The sequence below is a fragment of the Mycteria americana genome, chromosome Z (genome assembly GCF_035582795.1).
Source record: "Mycteria americana isolate JAX WOST 10 ecotype Jacksonville Zoo and Gardens chromosome Z, USCA_MyAme_1.0, whole genome shotgun sequence".
Lineage (NCBI taxonomy): Eukaryota > Metazoa > Chordata > Aves > Ciconiiformes > Ciconiidae > Mycteria > Mycteria americana.
In genome coordinates this window covers 39,149,466-39,170,505 of record NC_134396.1, presented here as the reverse complement: position 1 = coordinate 39,170,505, position 21,040 = coordinate 39,149,466, and the positions used below count along the sequence as shown (strand labels likewise).

The window sequence follows — 21,040 nt, the reverse complement described above, 5'->3', positions numbered from 1 at the left end:
AACCTCAAGGCTCTTCACTTTTGCCACAGCCCAAAATAACATATAGAAAAAGTTACCAGAGATCATGAGTGATTAGTCTGTGTATTTAAGCCCACAGATATTTCTGGACAACAGTCAAAGATTTAAAAGCAGGTTAATATTTGCATACTATTAAAAATAAATAAAGTTTATTAACAGAAATATTGTTTATTTGTATTACAATAGAATATCAAGAACCAAGCAGCCCATTAGGACTAAGGGCTGATTATGCTAAATTCTGTAATGTAAAAGATGGTTTGTGTCCTGAACAGCTTTCTGCCCTGATGAGATAGGATATGATAAATCATTAAAGGAGCAATTCAAAGGAATGGCTTAGTACAATAAGTAATATGGAGTTGGGAATAGCTCACTAATTTATTAGAAAGTATTTAAAATTTAGATGTTCATGCCCATTACGGGATTTCCTGAAATGTTATCAGAACATGAAAAGGTGGCAAATGCCATGAAGCAGAGTTGGCTTAAAATTCAATGGAGTACTAACAGAAACTCTTTTTTTGTAGATGAACTAATTAATTAAAAAAAACAAGGAAACCACTGCACTACTTCCTTAGCAAGTTAAAGTGTAATTAGTATAACTGAGCATGTCAATATGAATAAAACATCAGCTTGGGAAATAGCAGTTCTTATACAATTCCTTCCTCACTGTCAGCTGAAGTATAGGTTCATCTACACTGGCTATTTTCCCAGATTTTACAGTATAATAATCTGTCCACTGCTTCTCTACTTTGGAGAGTTATTAAGAGTGTGTTTTGAAGACATTGGGTACCCTGATACAGCCTCTTAGGCAAGCATTTCTAAGCCACTTTTCCTTGCAACAGCAAAGCCAGCTTTTCAGTTCCAAAAATACAATTCCACAGTGCAAAGCACTGACCTACTATAAACTCAGATTGCAAAATCAGATTAATTCAAAACATTTTGACAGGTTAATTTTGCACTGGTAGATTTTATGTTGGTCCCCTGATGTCTGTTCGTGCCAAATTTCAATTGGACTTTTCACAAATATTTCTTTTTGGTATTACAACCTCTCCTTTCCTCTCTGGACCCTGCAACCTCCCTCACATAGGGCCCCTGTGTTGTCTTCCATTCTGGACATTTTCTGTACTTAGATTTTTGCTTCACATGGGTCAGTCCTTGAAGTCTTCCTTTAAGCTGTAGATCAAGGTAGTATTACCACACATCCTAGTTCTCGAGATATCAGGCTTCTCCAATTGCTTTTCTTGTCCAATAATTGTACATTTCTTCAGTTAGCTTATGCAGGACCAGTGACATGATACAGCTGATTTCGTTGGAGAGACATCCTTGCCAACCTGGAGCAATACAGATGAAATAATGTCACATCATCCAGCCTAATGTCTGCCTACATGGGCTCAGAGATATCATTCACAGGGCCAACACACTACACTGTTTTCACCCTGTCCCTTACTTTTGCACTCTCTCTGGCATGTTTCTCCTGGCAACTGTCCATGCTATGTCTCCCTTTCTGGTGCATACAGAGAGCATCCAAATAGACCCTGCCACACGCAGCATTGTCCCCTGACACAGAAGGGAAGATGGTAATAAGAACCCTTAAATTCTGTGGGCTGTTTATCTGTCTAGTTGCAGAGAAAACATTCATCACCCTGATTTTCAAGCTTAAGGAAGATTGACCCTGCTGGCCAAAGCCACACAACTGAAGACACATCCACACAGCACAGGTGAAAGCTTGGGAGTAAAGTAAAGAAGGACAAGGCAGTAACACAAGATTCAGCAAGTGAACACTACAGAGATGTCCTGAATAAGTAGTTGGTGGCTGCGTTTGCTCAGTAGCAAAGCAAGAAGATCAATGCCAAGACAAGAAGAACACTTTCCCAGACCATAGAAAGACTACAGTACCATCTACATCTCATCAGCACCTCCCACATTGTCCTGTTTCATGCATTTTGCATCCATAACATAGCCCCTTCATGAGGGAGCTTACAGCATGTACTGCAGGCCCTGCAAGCTGGGAGGAGCTTTGTGTCAGTAAAAACCAGAAACCATCTGCTCTAGTGCAATTTAATCTTCATTCCTTTTGATGTCTGCTTCCCCTCATGCTTGAAAACGATGTATAATACACAAAAGACAAACACAGTCCTGATGAGGAAATAGAAGTCAAATGGAAATCTGAGACTGGGGCACCCTCCTCTTCAGGTAGACAAGTGCATACCACCAGGCATAACTGGGGAAAGAAACAGGTGTTTTGCAGCCTGCTTGGCTTTAGGAATCTACTTTTAGGTACTTGGCTTTAGGAATCTACTTTTAGGTACTTAGTTTAGATAAAGGTATCTACACAACTGACCACGTGCAATATCAGAATCCACTAACTGCTAGGGGAGTTTTTTGTGTCCATCTGTCCTCCACCTTCTTAATGTACTTGACAGTAATATGGTATTCCTTCAGTCATTCTGATGAAACAAAACTGTTCTGAGCCACTTACCTAAGTGCATCTCAAACATCAATGACAGCCATGGGAGATGGGTTCATGGTTTCTCAGCATAGGAGATGGTTTAGTAACTGTTTGTAGCTATTAGTAGCACAGACTCCACATCAACAAGGTAGAATGTAGTACTGCCAACACTAGTATTTTTGAGCATTTTTTACAAAACAAATCTCTTTACAAATCTCTTTTTTACAAAAAGAGATTAATGAGACTCCAACTGTAGGCAAGGCAGTCTTTTCTTCTACACTTTTTTCTGGTTTTAATAATGGTTTTACACCATCTTTGAGGCACGTATATTGCTATCACCCATGGAGTTGCATCCATGGTAATGGTCAGGTAGAAACAAAAGCAGGGCTGCCCCATGACTGGGGAATGCTCCAGGAGCAAAGCGTGACCCCAGCACAGGCAGTGCCTTTGCCAAGAAGAAGTCATCCTCCTGTGGGATCTCAGCATGCAGGCCAGGCAGGTTCCTACATCAGGTGCTGGTAACATCATTCATCGGCAGCCCCAAAAATGGCAAGGGGCTGAAACAGGTCTAGGGCACATCCAGGAGCAGGTCCAGAGACAAGCTACCTGTGATGCTGTCACTAAATGCTTTTGCCAGATGCCTGCTCTGCAATGTAGGTCTGAGGTCTGCCCAGGGGCAGGGTGAGAGACAGGGCTGGAGATGGGAATTGGTCTGACAGAGCTCAGGCAGGAACCAGATTCCTGGGCCTGAGCTGAAACAGAGTGCTTGGGCAGGAGTGTGGATCCCAGGTGAGACTGGGCAGGTCTGTGAAGGCCCGTGGAGGTCCACCAGCCCCAGTAAGCAAATATGCCAAAATACACTGTTATAAACACCACAGTTCACAGCCATATTCTGCAATTGCTCACATAAAGCAATAAAAAACCCCCCATATAAATGGTGATTTCTGCACCAACTAGCAAAAAAATACAAGGTGATGATAGGGTAACAAAGTGAATTACTGTAATACAACATCCAAAACATGATCAGTTATACCAATGCTTATGGTAGTGCAAGACAACACTACATGAGACCTGTTAACAGCTCTAAATCATTACAACTGTCAGAGCCATACTGAGAGAGGTACACTGTAAACTTGTCAACTTCTTAGATGAAACTGTCGGGTTAGGCTATAAACCTCCCAACATATAGTGGTATCTATGTGCTTTTTAAAGTTGAAATAATTTACTCAAAATATTGATTTGTCTGGCAAGACTATAGAGTAAATCCGTGCAACTTCTCCAGTCACGTAGTATTCATGCAATTGACGCTGTACTACCAGAAGGCCAGAGGAGACTATATTGTTGATCTCTATGTAGTATCAGACTGGGTCTTGCACACCAAGTCTCAGCCACTTTAATTAAAAAGATCAAAGAGGTCTGATTATTTGTCTGTAGTGGCCTAGTCCTCTGCTTAGAGTTTCTTGTGCTTTCTTGCCACTAGGCACCACTGAAATTTTACAGCAGAACTGTAGGTGAGTTCTCAGACACATTGAGCTTGGGCAGTTTCAAACACAAGAATACAAGCAGGATTTTGAGATCTGTTTTATGTCAGGGCTGCAGTGAAATCAAGATTTTTCAAAATAAATTCCAGGTAACTCCCTTGCCATGAAAAAGCATGCCTTAGAATACCTAGTAGCCAAAATGTGAGGCAATCTACCCAATATGTGGAAAAGTGCAAAACCCCACTCTGAGTCACACAGGAGATTAAAAAAGCATGCTGTTGACTCTGTCTCTCAAGGCCAGAGTATTGCATTATTTATATAAAGTGGAGCAGCTCCAAGAAGAGAAACTGTAAGAGTCTGACACCATCATCAGTGACTTGGGCATTTGCCTAGGGTCCAGGATCAGCTATCAGACAGAGCAGCCCGTCCTGGAGCAGTGAATTACCGACCTCATGTTACATTTCATGGCTACCTTCCACTAACAGTAGTGGTGCTGAGTGTCTTATTGAATGATTAGTGGAAAAATGAATTTTGCTGTTCCTCTAAACTAACTATGGCCTCAACAGGGATACTTAATGACACATGACAATTTCTTTCTCTCTTCTTTTTTCCCCATCTACTAACCACATCCAGCAGGCAATAAATAACCTTTTCCTCCTTATGATAAGAGATAAGGTGAACTTTATTACCTCTCCTTTACTATCTTCTCCTCTTTCCTATAGAGGAACCAACTTTTCTCTCTGGTGGTCTCACTGAGCTTTATCTATTTAAACTTAGAACAATTGTTCCTAACCGATATTTAGCCTTGAAGTTTGCTGCTTCTATTTCAGACCTTGTGCATTTTTCCCAGCTTATACTAGCTGATCTAAGAAAAGATATTACCTCTACATATGAATGTCATCCAAACTTCAGGCGTTGAGAGAGAACTGGAATACAACCTACTGTGTTATAGGTGGAGCCATATTCTGTCACATTTCAAATAGAGATTTTGGTCTGACTTTACACCATTTAAGGTTTTCAGACAAACTTCAGAGGATTTAATAATTAAAGGCCTGAATGCAAATGAAATAAATACAAAGTGGGTTTGCCAAAGGTCAACCATGGCACATTACTTCAGTGCTTCTCTTCGACCAAGATAAATGTGGGCAGATATATGTGGATCATATAAACTGTGAACCTCAGTAAAATATTTAACATAGTGCCACAGGAAAAATATTATAAGCAGTAAAAAAAAAAAAAAAAAAGAATCTCATACAAGACATTTAAGTGGATAAGGAGTGGCTAAAATCAGATAATAACATCTGTTAGTAAAAGCTCCCTACCTGCAAGATGGTTAAAAAAGGAATTCCTCCAGAGCTGTCTTAGAAGCAGTCTTACTACTGTTTTGAGTGGTGACATTTGGCACAAAATGAAGCAGTGAGTTAAAGAAATTTTCCAGAGGACACAAAGGTTGTCATCAGCACAGGGGACTGAATTTCAAAGGCAAAAGAAACGGATGACCTGAAGGACTGAAATAGAGAAAGTGGCACAAAAGGCAGGTCATAAACTTAGGATAATTAAAATTTCTGTTATAAGCTGGAGCTTATCAGTTGGAAAAAATAAGAGGAGAACTAGGTGGGTGCATTAATCAATTAGAGTGTTTATGAGCATGGTATGTCTCTGGAAAAGATAAATGTTATTCTAGATTCAGATGGTTATATCTAAACAAAATAAGGAAGCATATAAGGCACTAGTACTCAGCTGGAATATGACATTCAGTTTTCATTGCCTGTGTTCAATGAGACTGCAGAGAAAGGCCATGAGACCTATCAAGAGAATGAATATGAGAAGAGTCCAAAGTCCTTGACTGATTTATCTTCAAAACAAGGAAGGAGAGGGGAGGCGATTTCTGCTGTACATACCATGGAGCCAAGGGAAGGGTAACTTGTCTCTTGAATAAATTCACATTGTAAATTTGAGGATTTACAAGAAGAAAACTTACAGTACTTTGCACAGAAAAGTTCTGGAGCAACCTCTCACTGGAAATACCTGGAGTAAGAAACATAACCCATTTCAAGATGGAACTTGCCAAATTATCAGAAGGGTTATGCAGTCGGGGTGCAATAATAGCTGAGAGCAGTACATCCCTCTCAGTCTTCCTTCCCTTTGTCAGAGTAAGTAGCACCTTACTCTCCTGTGTTTTTCTGTTCACCCAGTGGTACCAGTGGAGGGAGGAAGAATCCGTCCAAGAAGTGGAAGTGCTAAATTCTGTAACAAATTATATACGCTATGATTTCAGCTCGCAGCTGGTGGAGTTCAGATTCCTGTGCTATTCAGCATATTAACAGCTTAGCTGGAATCCTGTCATGTAGCCTACCAGGTGCTTCTACGGACTGACACTTCAAAAGGGGTGAAAAAGAAATCTATTTATCTGTCAGTCACTCAGTAGCACAATCCTGAGACAAGCTGTGTTATTCAACATGTTCTCTTCAGATCTATCCATTTTCTTGGAGGGGACGGCACTGAATTCTTGCAAGTCATATGGAAGTTATGTTCCAGTGATCTGCACTTGTCAAAGAATAACTGTTTCTCCAGAGCCAAGTTATGACATCAGCAGCACCTGCCAAAAATTATAGCACAGATCAAACGTGGCATTCAGAGTTTGTGCCCTGTAAGTGTCTGGTCATTCCACTTGGTGTGTTGCAGACTTCACAAAATGAGACTGTGGGTTTGGGTTTTTTTCTCCCCTGCCATTAAACTAACTCATAATAGCAGATGTCATCACTCCCAAATAAAAATGAGTGACGGATGAAAAGATTTCATCAGTTATTCCTGGCAGTTGGAGTCCTCTTGAAAAGGGGAGCCCAGAGGTAAAACTGACACTATTCAGTAATCACTCAAGAAATCCATACTTTGACAGAAGAGGAAGCTACTATACAATCAAAGTAAGCATTTATATTCTTGTATTTTGGCCAAAATAAGATTTTCTTTTCCTATTTTGATTATTAAATGCACCTAGACATACATGCATATACATTTGTTTACTTTTTGTTAAGTCATCTGAATATGAATAATGCTTTTTTCTTCTTCCGTCCATGATCCTGAATTCTGTATATTATGGTATACTTTATTGGAAGATAATCTGATCCTGTCTGATTTGTAAAATATCAGAGGTATCCTGCCTGTTTTGTTTTACTCTAATCTTAACTTCAATTATTTGTTATAATCTGTTATTTGTTCCTATGTCTGGTTTTGGTATTACTAGAACTTCTGTATTACACATACTTCAGCTGAAAGGAAAAACACCATAAAATGAACATGTAAGGGGATATTCATCCTAATGACGCATTCCATAAGCAAAATTTACAACTTTTTAGAACATAAAGCTTTTTTTTTTAAAAAAAAAACACCATAAACAGGCTTTGAACACATATACTGTACTGTAATAATTCTATAACGCTGGAAAATGTTCTATGCTTAGGCAAACAAACCCCAGCGAAGGGCAAAAGGAATAGGAGACTAATTAGTGGCCTGACAAAGATAAAATAGCTCATGGTCATGATATGACCCAAGGGACTGAGTCCAGCTGAAGTCAAAGATAATCTTTCCATTGTTTACAGTGGTCTTAAAAAAACTCTGAAGTGACTGGAAATTTTTTCAGAAACATGTTCATGTTCAACATTAAAAATTGGCTGAATCCTCAAATTCATTGCAAGTGTTAAAATTAGCCCCATCTCCACCTTTTAGAAAGGAAACATTTTTTCAGATATAAAACCCCAATCATTCTTGTTAAAGATTTTGTTCTTTCAGCAAACATTTTGGAAATAAAATTTAGAAATGTTCAAACATTATTTTATCTTGCTGGTTAAAATATTTTCCAATAAGAAAAAAAACATGAGGTTGGTTTCTTTTTATTAGCCAAAACAACCAATTTTTTAAATTATGCATCATTTAGATTAAAAATTACTTTGACATTTTTCTCAAAATATGTTCAGTTAACAGCTTTACTGAATGCCTTAAAATACTTCTTACTAAAAAGTAAAAGATTTTCAGAGAATCTCATTGTATGCACAGTATTGTCTCTCTATTTAAAATACTGACTTTTGAAGACAATGGCTAACTCAAGACATATATTAAATAGAAAGACTGAAAAAGGGTAAAAAATGCCTCCTGAAGTTTCAGACAAGGTTTTCTTCTTTTGCTTGTTTATTTTGGATAAAGGTTACTAAAAATAGCACTTTTGTTCAAAGCATCAAGAGCCATTTCTGACTCAAAAAAATTTCTCTGGCAAGAGTCCAAAGTAGAAATACAATTACAAAGTGTGTAGAAGATAAATTCCTTGCATTAGATATTTGTTCAAACTCCCTTTTGTACCTCAGTGAAGGTTGTCTGAGATTAACAATAATTCAAAATGTGCAGACCAGGAAAGGGCTAAGACCAGAACATTTGGAAACATACTCATTTAACACCTTACCAAAGCACGTTCGGCCTGCAGATCAGATTAGAAGACAGAAGGTTGTACCACTGGCTGTTTCTCTATCAATTTTCTGGCAGCGAATAAAAGTTGTGCATATAATATCTTCCAGCTAGAATCAAAATTTGTTCTCCCTTGCACTGGAGAGATCTTTTGAGGAAAAACTACTCATCATTCACACTTTGAACCTCCTTTAAACATGCTCTGGGACAGCAGCTCAAAGAGTTTAAACCAATGTATTGTATGTAGATGCTATCTGTGTTTCACAAGTGACTGGCTGTCTTACAGATTGCTGCATGACCATGTGATTTATGGTTTGATTACAAAGGTAGGAGATTTTTCTTTCGCAGTGCTGTTAATTTTATTTACTATTACTTCTTCTTGTGGACATTCTCTATAAATTAGTAATTCGTTAACACATAAATTAATTCTGATAAATGATGAATGCTGTAAAAAACTCTTTCATATACACATACGCATATTTCTGACAGTCAAGTTTCAGAGCTACCAAATACATGAGCCACGTTAGCCAAGATCTAGTTTTACCTTTATAGAAATGTTGTTTTATCAGCTTGGCTCCCAAAAAAAGCAGCCAGCTATGCTTCAAATGGGCAGGTAGGACTGCACAACCCATACAAAAATAGTCCCTCCTCAACCATCTTAGTTGAAGATTTAATAAGGGACTCTGCCTTGCACCAGTGTTATGCACATTTTAGTAGTCCTTCACAGGAAATGTACTCTATAAAGTTTCATAACATAAATTATCAGTCCATAAATGGTGTTTACATGATTCAAGTCTTCTGAGTGAATCATTTTGAACCTATGGAAGTCTTGTTGTTGCTTACTTTACTTTCATATTAGTGGAAAAACATGTTAAAACAACCTGCCATTAGCAGCCAGAAAGATGCCTCCTCTACTTTCCTTTAATTTCTCTGGAATGATACCTGGCTATCCAAAATGAAAATAAAGATTATAAAGAACCTCCTTTCCTTGCTCACTTTTCACTCAGGCAAAATTGGTGGAGTGACTCTAAGAAAGTGTGTTTTTTACTTACAGAGAAAATCTAACTGTCCTGCTAGTTTCTGAACCCTGAGGTATCTGAGTGAAAGAATCAAGAATAAATTTGCCAGAATTAAGTCCGATTGTCAGTGTAACTCCCATTTATGTTATTGGGACACCTAAAAAAAAAGCAGAAAATCCCTCAACAAAAACAAAAGATGTTTTCTAGAGCAATAATAAAGAATTTGTTTGATACAAAGAAAACAAACCTAGAGAATTACTCAGAAATCCAAACGAAGCTCCTAAGTGGAATCTTTCCATTAGAAAAAAAGAAGGTATTACACAGTATACGTGAATTCTAATCTCTATACATGGATGTTGTAATGCCAAGCTCAAAGAAAGCTTCTACACATCATAACATGAGAGATGCTGGCTAATAATGCCAGACACCACTGTCTTCAAAAGTCTTACATCAAGAATCTGTCTTAGCAAGGACCACGGCAATACCATGTGAAAATTCAGTCACTGACATTCCCAGGAACTATTACCAAGTGAAATGTTCTCGGCTTGCAAGAAGTCCCATAGACATAGCAGACTAACTTTTGCAGAAGTACCTCCGTCTTTTGGGTACCTGTCTGACCACAGCTTGTTCCTCTGAGTGGAGCAGCCCAGATTTAAGGCAGCCAAAACCCTCATGCACCCCCAAAAAACCTAACCAGTTTAGACCTCAGATAAAGACTGGAGGCCCTCTTTGTACCGCTAGAAGAACATCTACTAGAAGTTTAATAATCATAAAAACTTAATCTCTAATGAAAGGTTAATGTGTTATGGCAGACTTTTATATGAGGCAAAATATAATAGGGTTTGGAGGGCAAACCTACTCAGACAGTTTGTCAGCAGCTTGCACCTGGCTTCTGAGGCAACAGGATAATTATCTGAAGAGTGTCAAGTGGGCAGCTGCTACTGATAGAAAAGCCTTTAAATGGCGCAAAGACCCAGGTGACCTGCTGGTCTAGGAATGATGAAATAATCATATTCCATCACTCACTGCAACAAGCTATTACCAGAGCATTTATTCTAACACTGCTCAAAGCCTATAGAATTAAGATACAGATAGGGCATGTTCCAGTGTGTCCGTGACATGCATACCTTTTTGCAAGATGAAGCCTTAAATAATACTGTTATTTTAGGGCCTCACAGTGAGACAAAAGATCATTAAAAGATTACCTGTATTCCCATTTAGACCACATCATTGATAAACAAAGCATGTCTAGCAAAAGGTGGTAGCAGAACTGCTGTACCCACACCAGTGGGACAACTCCTGCTGTATCGCACTGTAGTATATCTACAGCATCCCCAGTCCACAGCAATGGAAACACCAGAAAACTGCTGTTTGCCTCAGAGGAAAATATCTGTTTGGTGATATTGCAGCTCTTGCTGACCTTGCTGTGAAGAGGACCAGTATTCTAACCACTCAAGCATGTCTGATACTCTGTCACACAGGAGATTATATTATATGGAACTTACTATAAGTAAGTTCACACTTACTACTCCAGTTGGACTGTGCTGGTCTTTAAGCAACTGGACTTCTCTGTGGAAAAATACTGCATCTGGAAGTGGCAGAGATTTTTCTTTTTGTGAAGCAAGTTTTTCAGTCTAGTCAGACTTAGCACCAAGTTAAGCAAAATTATTTGTTATTGTTGATCTTTCTATAAAACAGATTAGTGAAAATGATGCCAAATCTAAAATATTCAATCTAGGAAGATGCCAAGATCTTACTCATGTACTCTGTTAAAGCTTCAGGAGTTTAAAATACCATATTTGATAGGAAGACCTTACACAAGTCTGCCTTCATTGTGTTGAGTCTGACTGTCCTTTTCTTTTTCTCTGATCTTCCACTTACAGCATTGCACAAATCAAAGGTTTCCTCAGATTGGCCTACATTAGCATAGCCTTCGTACTATTTATCAAGGATAGGTCATAAAGCATGACATTGTCTATGAAGCAGGCTCACAAGTACATGTCAGGGCCTATGAGGCATTAATTCATCAACATTACAGAGTGGACAGTTGGCAAAAGTATCTAGTGACAGCAGAATATAGATTAACACAAGGAAGCAAAGGGATTTCATAGGAACCCTCAAATTATGTGCTGATCTAGTAATAGAAAGCTCAGGAGCATGGGGTTTGGTTTTTTTTTTTCCTTTCTTGCATCCTCGCACTTGCTGGAGGGGCTTAGTGGAGGAGACTGATGCAGGAAATCCTGCTTCACAGTTGGGGTAGAAGTATAACAGGTTATTGGTACCTTATCTAACATCATAGCAAAGCAATATTTGGCCAGCAACAAGTATAGTATATGATGCAATTTTTCTAATTATTTCCTTTGGGAATAAACAACAGAACTTAACTTTTCAAAGTACCATTAAGATCTGATAACCAATGCATACTTGGTAATATCAGTAAGTGCCGCAGACATGCTGAGAATTTTAAAACCCTCCATGTTTGAATACTATGTATTTACCAAGGAGAAATTCACCTCATTTCTGTCTTTTTTCTCATTTATTAGAACTCATCTCTATATTTTAACGAGCTCTACTTTTAACAGTATTTAAGACTGAATTTTGATAAATTAAAGAACAAGGCCATAACAAGCTCCCCAGGGCTTTGCACTCTGTGTTCTTCAACTTTAGATTCATAATTCCCCTGCATATTTTGTGCTTGATATCATTTGGAGTAGTAAAAGGAATCATTTAAGAGCAACGCATTTTCCTTGGATAACAACCAGCTATGTCCTCTTTTAAAACGACAGGAGGTAGAAACAGGGAAAGCCCTTCGCAACAATCTTGCCATCATTCAGTGACGATGGCACTATATTTGAAAGTATTTTTCCCCGAGTTCTTCCAAAACCACTTAAAATCTCGCACATACTGAGGCCTCCACAATATTACAGTGAACTGAGCCATGCGTAGTCATTACTCAGTAAAAATATAGGTATACCATTTAACTATCACCCAAGGCCTGTTTCAATGCCTTAAATTTTGCTTCAAGGCACAGTAAGCATCAGTTACCTATTCTTCTTAGGTGACATACTTTATTTTAATAGCAGTTCATGAGAAAGAAATTGCAAGGAGCTAAGCGACACAGTATCTGCCTCAGGTTAGGCTCCTGACTGCTCTGACCTCCAAATTGCTTTTCAGAAAATGAGCAAGCATACCAACTTTAGACGCCACAAGATAGGCAGTCATGATGCAGAAGAGCTGAAGAACTTCTGGGAAAAAGTCATCCAAGAGCAAACTAAGCAACGAGAAGGTGAAGAGTCTAGGTTAAGCAAAAGCGCCCTGAACAAGTAAGTGGTATTTTTTCTTTTGCACAAGATAGCAAGGCATGTCATCACGTGCTTTAAAATAAGGTAACCCGTTATTGTACTGCTTTATTCATAGGACAGATTGTGTTCTGGATCTTTGGCACTTTTCCTCTCACAGCTGCTTGTCTCATATTTCCATGGCTCTTCTGCATGGAAACTCAGACACCCCTCACTCCTGAACCTCATGAGCATTCTTCAAAGGCCTTGGAACATAGCCACGTAAAAATAAAGCACTTTGGCACTATGGCTTGTGACAGCCAGAAATTATCAGGATTTTTACCTGGAACTGGTACAGCTACACAAATAAATAAAATAGTATTACGTTAAAGGGACAGGCAAACCACCCATTTAATGTGTAGCATAAACAAATCCATAGCATCTTTATCATGTTTAACAGCCCTTTGTATAGTCTTCACAAAGTTAAAAAATGTAAACCAACTTCACAAAGTTAAAAATGTTAAAAGCTTTTATAACACATTCTATAAATAGAAAAAAAAACAGCAAAAGAACTTTGAATATGACTTAACTTTCGTATTCAATATATCTTAACTGACTGGTCACAACTGAAATAGACCCAAGCAGGTTCCTTCAAGGTCACTTGACCAAAGCCAAAATTTTTCACAAAGTGTTCTCTAATCTGAAAAAAAGATCCTTTCAGGAGGTAATAGATACTGTAATTACAAAATGTACAGGTCCACTACCTCATGTAGGTGGCACCTGGGAGAATTAGATGGCTCTAAGTATAGGCAAGTGCTCCCTCTGTGACACCAGTTGACAAGGAACACCAGTGCTTTCAATGGCAAATTTTTACTTATTGCACCAATTTTTTGAGGCTTAACTATATGCATGAGAGAATAGTGAAGCCCAGTCAGGGTAGACCAAATAAGAAAAGTTTAAAACACAATCTGAAATCAAACTCAGAAGCCAAACTAACACAAGCATCCATGTGAAACAGCTACTGCTAAGTTACTCTCAGATGAAATCATTGGTTGATATTCTTTAACACAACAAATGTAATATAAAAACCCATATATTCCATGATGCCTTTGGCATTACCATATGACATTGCTGGGTCAGATGTTTCATAACACCATTTCCTTTGGAAAATGACCCAGCCAACAATATTTTGCAGTGGTCCCTAGTGATTTTCTCTTCTGTCTCTTGTGTCTTGAAGCTATGTGGCTCCTCTTGCATGTGATATCAATTCCTTTCATTAAACACATACAAGGTCTGCAGAGATTTTGGGTGCAAAATGGTTACTTTTTTCCCCTTTTTTTTCTTCAGAGTAAACCCAAATGGACGCATTTAAAGTTCTGCTTGCTCTTCTCCACAGCATTTTACAGTAAACTTGGGGGGTCGGGGCATGTAGTTGTGTTTTTTAATTTACACATTGAATGACCGTACTGCATAGACAGTACTTCTGTGTGGCTTTGAGAATACCCCAGAGGAAAAAACAGAGCTCTTCACACTGACAGTATTTCAGCAGTTGTTTGACTCATTAGGAATCCAGCAATGTCAACCACTGATAGCATCAGCACTATCCCTTTCTCCCCTGCATTCCCAATCTAGCAAGCTAGAGAGATGTGTAGATGGTAAATAAATACGAGACAAGTGCTCTGGTGATGAAAGAGAGGAAATCTTCGACCCTGCTGAAAAGCCCTGGATACATTTGAAGGATTTGGCTCAGTACTTGCTAAGCGCTTGTCCTCTCTTTGCAGACTCCGTCACGAATGGACTCTGAGGCTGGAAGGCCGAGCAAGACAGGTCCAGGCGCACACAAAAGCACAGAAAGACCAGATGACGCTGCTGTCCATCGAGGATCTTCCCTCGCCATATAAAACTGTTGCTTAAAGTTACCGTGAAAACACAGAAAGCATTGGGCCTGACTCTGACCTTCTGCATGCACCTATAAACCAGCAGTTACACTGCTGAACAAGCAAAAGGTCAGAATCTGGCCCTTTTCCAGACTACTTACTAGTGCTACTAATAAGATCCTACTGACATTCAGTGCAAGAATAAGGCCACAGTACATAATCTTGAAAAAAAATGCAAAGGGGTAGATGAGAAGCAGACACCCTTAATTCTCCATGATACATTATTACTGTGATGCAGCAGGACTTTCTGATGTAACTCTGTATTTCCAAGTGACAACAACATATTTCTAGGAACGAAGATCGCTTGTTTAATAGGAATAATACATTCAGACAGCTGCACGCAAAATCACACATTTCCATTTACAGAGCTCACAGAGTCTGGCTTAATGCAGATATAAGCTGTTCTGCCTGTCTTGATGAGCCACAGTGAAGGGAGTTAAGGATTAGTCTGATCAGCTGGACAGAAGGAGAAACATATTCTTTAATGGAATCAAGAAAAAAAAGAACAAGCTTTTCTGATCAACATATAAGACAATTTACAGATCTTAATCATTAAATGAACAGAGGAAAGGATTTTGACTTCCACTGGGTAGGTAAGAAGAAGGCTACTGAGGTTATTACGAACCAGTCTGAGAAATGTCAGAGCAAGTGAGTATGAAAGAGAGTTTGAAATAGAAGGCAGAGAATCAGTTCATCATAACAGCACAGGAATGCTTTGCAAGGTCTTGCTTGCCATACCTGGTGTGCACTAATCAAAACACTTGCTGATCAGCTGAAATAGATCAGCTGAAATATAGGGAAGAATAACTAAACACAGGGTAATAATAGTGTGTTCTGTTTACCTATATGTCTGTGTATCTAAAAACCATATCTTTTGAATGAAAACATTTACTTGTTATCTCTTCAGTTAATCTCTTTGATATGCAACAGAAGAGTCATAAGCTTTCTCTTGCATATCTATTTTTCTCTAATGATATTGAGCCAGATGGAATTTTACCCTGCATCTTCGTTTACACTGAAAAAGCAGATAGGAACATATTTGATAAATTTCAAAACAAAACAAAAATTAAACCATTTTGACCTCACAGAAATGCTTTTTTTATCCTTTTAAAACAACATTTCATTAAAACATACATTTTACAGAATGTTCCCACTTTTACATAGGGACATTCTCCCATAGAAAAAAAAATGTTATCACAAAGATGTTGTTACTGTACAAAGGATTAAAACAATTAAAAACATAAAATGTTCTTTGGTTATTGAAAACTGAATGGAATGTAGAATCAGTCTCTTTTCATATAACCCAACCCAAAGAGCAATTGTTTCTTCCAGTGTTTTTTTCTATTAGAAAAGCAATGCTGAAAAACAATAAAAGTTGTAGCTGCTTTTGCCTTTGCAGACTGGTCTCTTTCTTCTGTGTTCATTTATTTCCCACTATTCTCTAAAAAGTACTTTTGCTGCCACCCAAGTTAAATATTACCTCTGGTGAAGAAAATCAAACAGGACCTGAACCTACTGCCTCCTACATAAAAAACGTAGTAGGTCACTGTTCTGTGTCGGGAGCTAAAGGACATAGACAGGCCCTATTGAAATGGAGAAATGCCAGATTCCCCACTTCTGAAAACCAGATCTACTAGATTTGCTAACTTAACCACTGCTTTATGGTGTAATGCCACCCACATCAGTGCAGTTTACCCCTGCTCTATGGCAGCGTGACAAGAGAAGAAGATCCAAGAAAAGCTGGCCCAATAAGCATTTATTGTTCTTTTACAGTTAATGCCAACATTTTTAATTATTAGGAACACTTTTATGGCAGTATACCTGACTGTTTATGAAGTTATACAAGACACAGGAAAAAGACCACACAAGTAGATGCAATCCACACACAGCAATGTTAAGCACTCCCCAGAGAGTACCCAAAAAACACCGTAGGTCCCCAAGCAGTAGCTTTTCCATCAGGAGCTCTGAGGATGTCAAGGGATGTGTGAAATCACTTCCACTACAAGCAGGCAGCATCATATTGACTACACGCTGGAGGAGTGTCACGGGCATTGTTTATCTTCGCAAGTACATGGAACCCATTTCAGTTGTGAATGGGTTTCTGATACATCCACTGCAGCACAGAGTGTGTATATCACAAGTGTGAAGGACTAAAATCCTCCCACTCTTAGTCAAAACCAGCTCTTTGTGAGTTGTTCAAGTGCATATGCATTAGTCATGCTTACCTATTCTAACACATATTTTACAGGACAACAGTATCCTGGCACCTCCATGATATTGAACACCAGATGTTTTCTGTTCCCAAATGTGGGTGTTTGTCCATTTTCACTGCTACTGCACATACAACCAGACTGAGAAAGGAATCAAGCACTTGAAATAATAAAGTCTAGCAGCCAGATGTAGCCAGATACATTGCTCGCAAATTGCAAAGCTGAAGGCAGACAGTAAGGTGACAGATGATAGCATTTTGTCCTCTTGCTTTAGTTACTGGATTGGTGGAATTCAAGCCTGAATTTAGGCATTTCAAACATGCCTGAAGATGTCAAACCTGCCTTTCATTAAAAAAAGCAAGCAAACAAAAGTCATTTCAAGTTGAATTGTTATATTAAAAAACATCTGTCTCATTCATATACACAGTACCCATTGATAAAACAGGAGCATAAGCTGTTGGGAGAGTAGGCCCCGTCAAATGAACATAGCATTTTTTTCCTTCTTTGTCCCTAGTTCCTCCCCCTTTCCAATGAAAAAAAAAAGAAGCTTCAAATGAAAATTTAGATTACAATAGCTATATGAAGAAAGTTGGACTAGTTATTTGAGAAGAAATACTAATTACCCTGATATTTTTTCCTTGGAGTTTATTAATTTGCCTAATAGAAAAAGAATTGGAATTGAATATCAGTTAGTCTGCATAATCAGTACCACTCTGAGCCTGCACTAGCAAGACATTACCATGTCTTACCTCTGCATATAAGCCAGTCCAGCACTTGCCTAAGCCAGTAAAAAACAACTGAAATTGTACAGAATAGGGCAGAGACTAATGTCTTGGTCATGGGACTTCAATCGTATGATTTATGATGCAATAGGTGTGCATCATCTATGAGGTAACGCACTTAAGCTGGCATACTGATGTCAGCTGCAGAACACCCACTTAGCATGCCCAAATTTATGTGCATGGCAGAAAACGTGAGCACATACTACACTCATTCACATGGTTCCTCTTAAGCGCTGCGTCCGATCCGGGAACCAGTGACTAAAGCTTGAGGGACAGTAAGGACTGCTTTCTGGAACTGTCTCTGAGCTGTGGCCAGTTGTTGAAGTCCAGCTTACTCAAATCAAGGCAGTCAAAAGGGTGACTATAAACTACACTGAGCTGCAGTCTGACTTCATTCAGACACCATCCAGAAGCACTCGCACAATCAGTTACAGATAGGACATGTTTAAATAAGCAGCAACTCAACACCTGTCAGCTGCTACGCTTGAATTAGCACTTAAATTCAGAGCAGGAGAGCCTTTTTTAAGCGAAACCCTTGATTGTCTGCGCTTACGACACACTGGTTTGGATCGCAGAACAAATTTAAGGTATGCAAACCAGATTTCTTTCAGAAGAAACTAAACCAGACCAGAAGCCGTGCTCCCAGTGCACACCAAAGGACTCTAGCCTCTAAGGATCTGAGACAAGCACTAGCTCTTCAGACAGTTTTGAGACACCTGCATAGTGGGGATATCTGGTCCAACTAACCAAATTAGACTGAGTCTGACATAAACCCCTGAACCATGCTTAGTCTAATGTAGGGACCTCAGCAGCAGCCACTTTGATCTACTGAGCTGCTGGTAATGTGCTGAATCACTTGCTAATGTAGATGAGTATGACCCAACCAAAACAACAGAGATGGGATCAAAGCACGTTAATACTTTTCATGTAGATCTAAAGGTGGACCTTAGCAGATACAACGACTGAGCTCAGGAATGATAATTTAATTATACAGCTGTGCAGATGTGCTAGCATGCATAACTATTCACAGCTTGGTCAACTGACCTACTGGAGCTGCATGTGTTGGAACAGAGTTTATCCACACTACAATAAAACTTAGCATAGATCTGGCTTCTGGAACCATAAAACAGCTATGTGTGGTTCAGTTCTACAGTTAAATGGTAGGACTATGACGATAATTACCAATTTCCTAGCCCAAATGTTCCTCTTAATTACAAACTGGCTGTGTCCTGAGGGATGCTGTTCTCTACCTTGCCTATTAAACAGCACTTGAGTGGGGCTTCATTGCCACAGTGTGAATAAGGAGTAGTAAATCACATAAAACTTGTACATAAAAAATACTTGTGGATTGAAAAGGGCATCTGTAGATAAATGAGGATGAAACAAAGAGTAGCTCTAGAAAATCTTATACTTCCTGAGGACGCTTCCCTTCATGAATTAAATATTACTATACTATTTATTTCTTACAGAGAAGGGCAAGAGTTATGCCTGGTGTTATGCATTTGAGACAAAATTGCACACAAAAATTCAGTAGCCAGGACTGAAAATACAAAAATCTGCTTCTTTCTTCTATTTCACATCTATTTCAGCTGTGTATATTTATCTGTGTGTTATTTAGTGGCCAGAGTTTTAAACATATTTCAAGCTAAGGTGGACACAAAGCAGGGAAAACTCCAGCCCCAAAAATGGCAGTCTGACAAATACCCTGAAAAAGGGTTATATTACCAGGAAAGCCAAACTTAACAATAGGTTGCTATGTGCTACCTCCATATTAAGTGTATTTGTCTCAAATGCCATTCCTTAAATTAAATAATAATTTCCTACTAGTGACTATTGAAATGTGAGAGACTACAGGCCAATCCTTACCTGGTACTCAGTGCCAGTTTTGAGGCTCTGTGGGTCTACTCACAATGGTGTGACTTCAGAGGTTCAAAATCAGGGTCACTATTTTTTCCACAGCAAACAGCAGCAGCATCAGGGAGAGTTATAATTTCAAACAACTGCAGTAATAAAATAATCATCTGAAAAAAAAACAAAAGGGGAAAAAAGATGCAGTAGCAAATCTGAAAGATAATATTTAGTTTAGCTATTTCGGCCAATTCTTTAAAGAATATCCCCTTTGTATTTGGTTTCCACTATGATTGTACTGCATATCCAACCTGAACATTGGTGCCATTTGATCAGAACTGTAACTTCCCAATATATTTTGACTGTTCAGTCATAGGGAACAGTTTAAAAAATGGACGTAACAGTGAAAAGTTCTTGATTCCATTAGATTTAGTATCTAACAGAGGAACCGTATCTGCAAAATACTGATACAAAAAGCTCAGTCTGTACTGTCTATTTGCAAATAAGCAGCAGAAAATTATGTTTTCAAAGAGATTTTGCTATAGTTAATGTTATTTTTCTCCCTCTAATGTGCTATTCTAGTTAACAATTGCATCACTATTGTTACAGTTTGAGGTTGCAGTGTAGACTATGAGTGTAATTAGGCAAGGAAAACACAACATTACTGGAGTGGCCAACAGTGTTATTTCAGACAAACCTTTCGAAAAAGTACCTGTGTTTGCCCTGATATCTTAGTTTTAGTTTTTTCAGGGTGATGTTGATTCCACTGCAGCTTCTCTTATAGAAATTTATTCTGTAAGATTTATATCAGTGTTTTTATATGTATTCTAATAAGTGAACAAACCCACACACTTGTTCATTTTTACACGTAAAAAGTTCCAAATAACAATGCTGTCTCATTAATTACTGGATATTTTTGCAGCAGAGTTCTTGTTAGAGCTTAGTTAATGATAAAGTGCTAACTAATGAATTGATACGTTGCAGCTTTTGGACAGTACACGAGTTTACTGATTTTGTTGATACTGCCTCAATCATTAAATATGTATTTATAATAACAAGACTAACAATCACTGAAAATAAGCCCTACAAGCAGTAAGGGCAGCCTAATCTAAAATATCAGAAACAGCAGTTATTATCCACCATCTCAAATGAACACTTAATAACCTGGAACTAAATCCCTTCAGGCTCCATTTATGGTATGTACACTCTTCTGCTGCAGTGATGACAAATACTCCATTTTCACAGAACTAATGACCCCTCTATAATATGTACTAGGGGGCTGACAATTGTGTGGAATGAGTCTGTCAACAAACTAACAGAGTGCAGCCATGTTTGAAAAGTTTTATGCCTAAACCACAGGCAAATTTCAGTACTTCCAACCCATAATAAGCCCCTCTGGAGCCATATCGAAATTCTGTAGCATGTGTTTGGTCAGCAGAGTTTCTGCATATGCTTTGTTTATTTTCGGTTTGGTTACCTTTGGCCATTACACATAATTAGGAGCAATACATGAAAGTAATTAATATGTAACACTTCACTGTGTTCTGACAAAATACTAATGTCTCA

General features: G+C 38.5%; 1 protein-coding gene across 1 annotated transcript; it reads left to right on the top strand.

Annotated features, from left to right (window-relative positions):
* The first annotated feature begins 6,836 nt into the window (after window positions 1-6,836).
* Window positions 6,837-14,639, top strand: LOC142402677 (protein FAM240B-like). The gene is made up of 3 exons (XM_075488383.1): window positions 6,837-6,869; window positions 12,594-12,742; window positions 14,479-14,639. Exons 2-3 carry the CDS (start codon window positions 12,597-12,599, stop codon window positions 14,609-14,611), a joined length of 279 nt encoding a protein of 92 aa, XP_075344498.1. The 5' UTR covers window positions 6,837-6,869; window positions 12,594-12,596; the 3' UTR covers window positions 14,612-14,639.
* The last annotated feature ends 6,401 nt before the right edge of the window (window positions 14,640-21,040 follow it).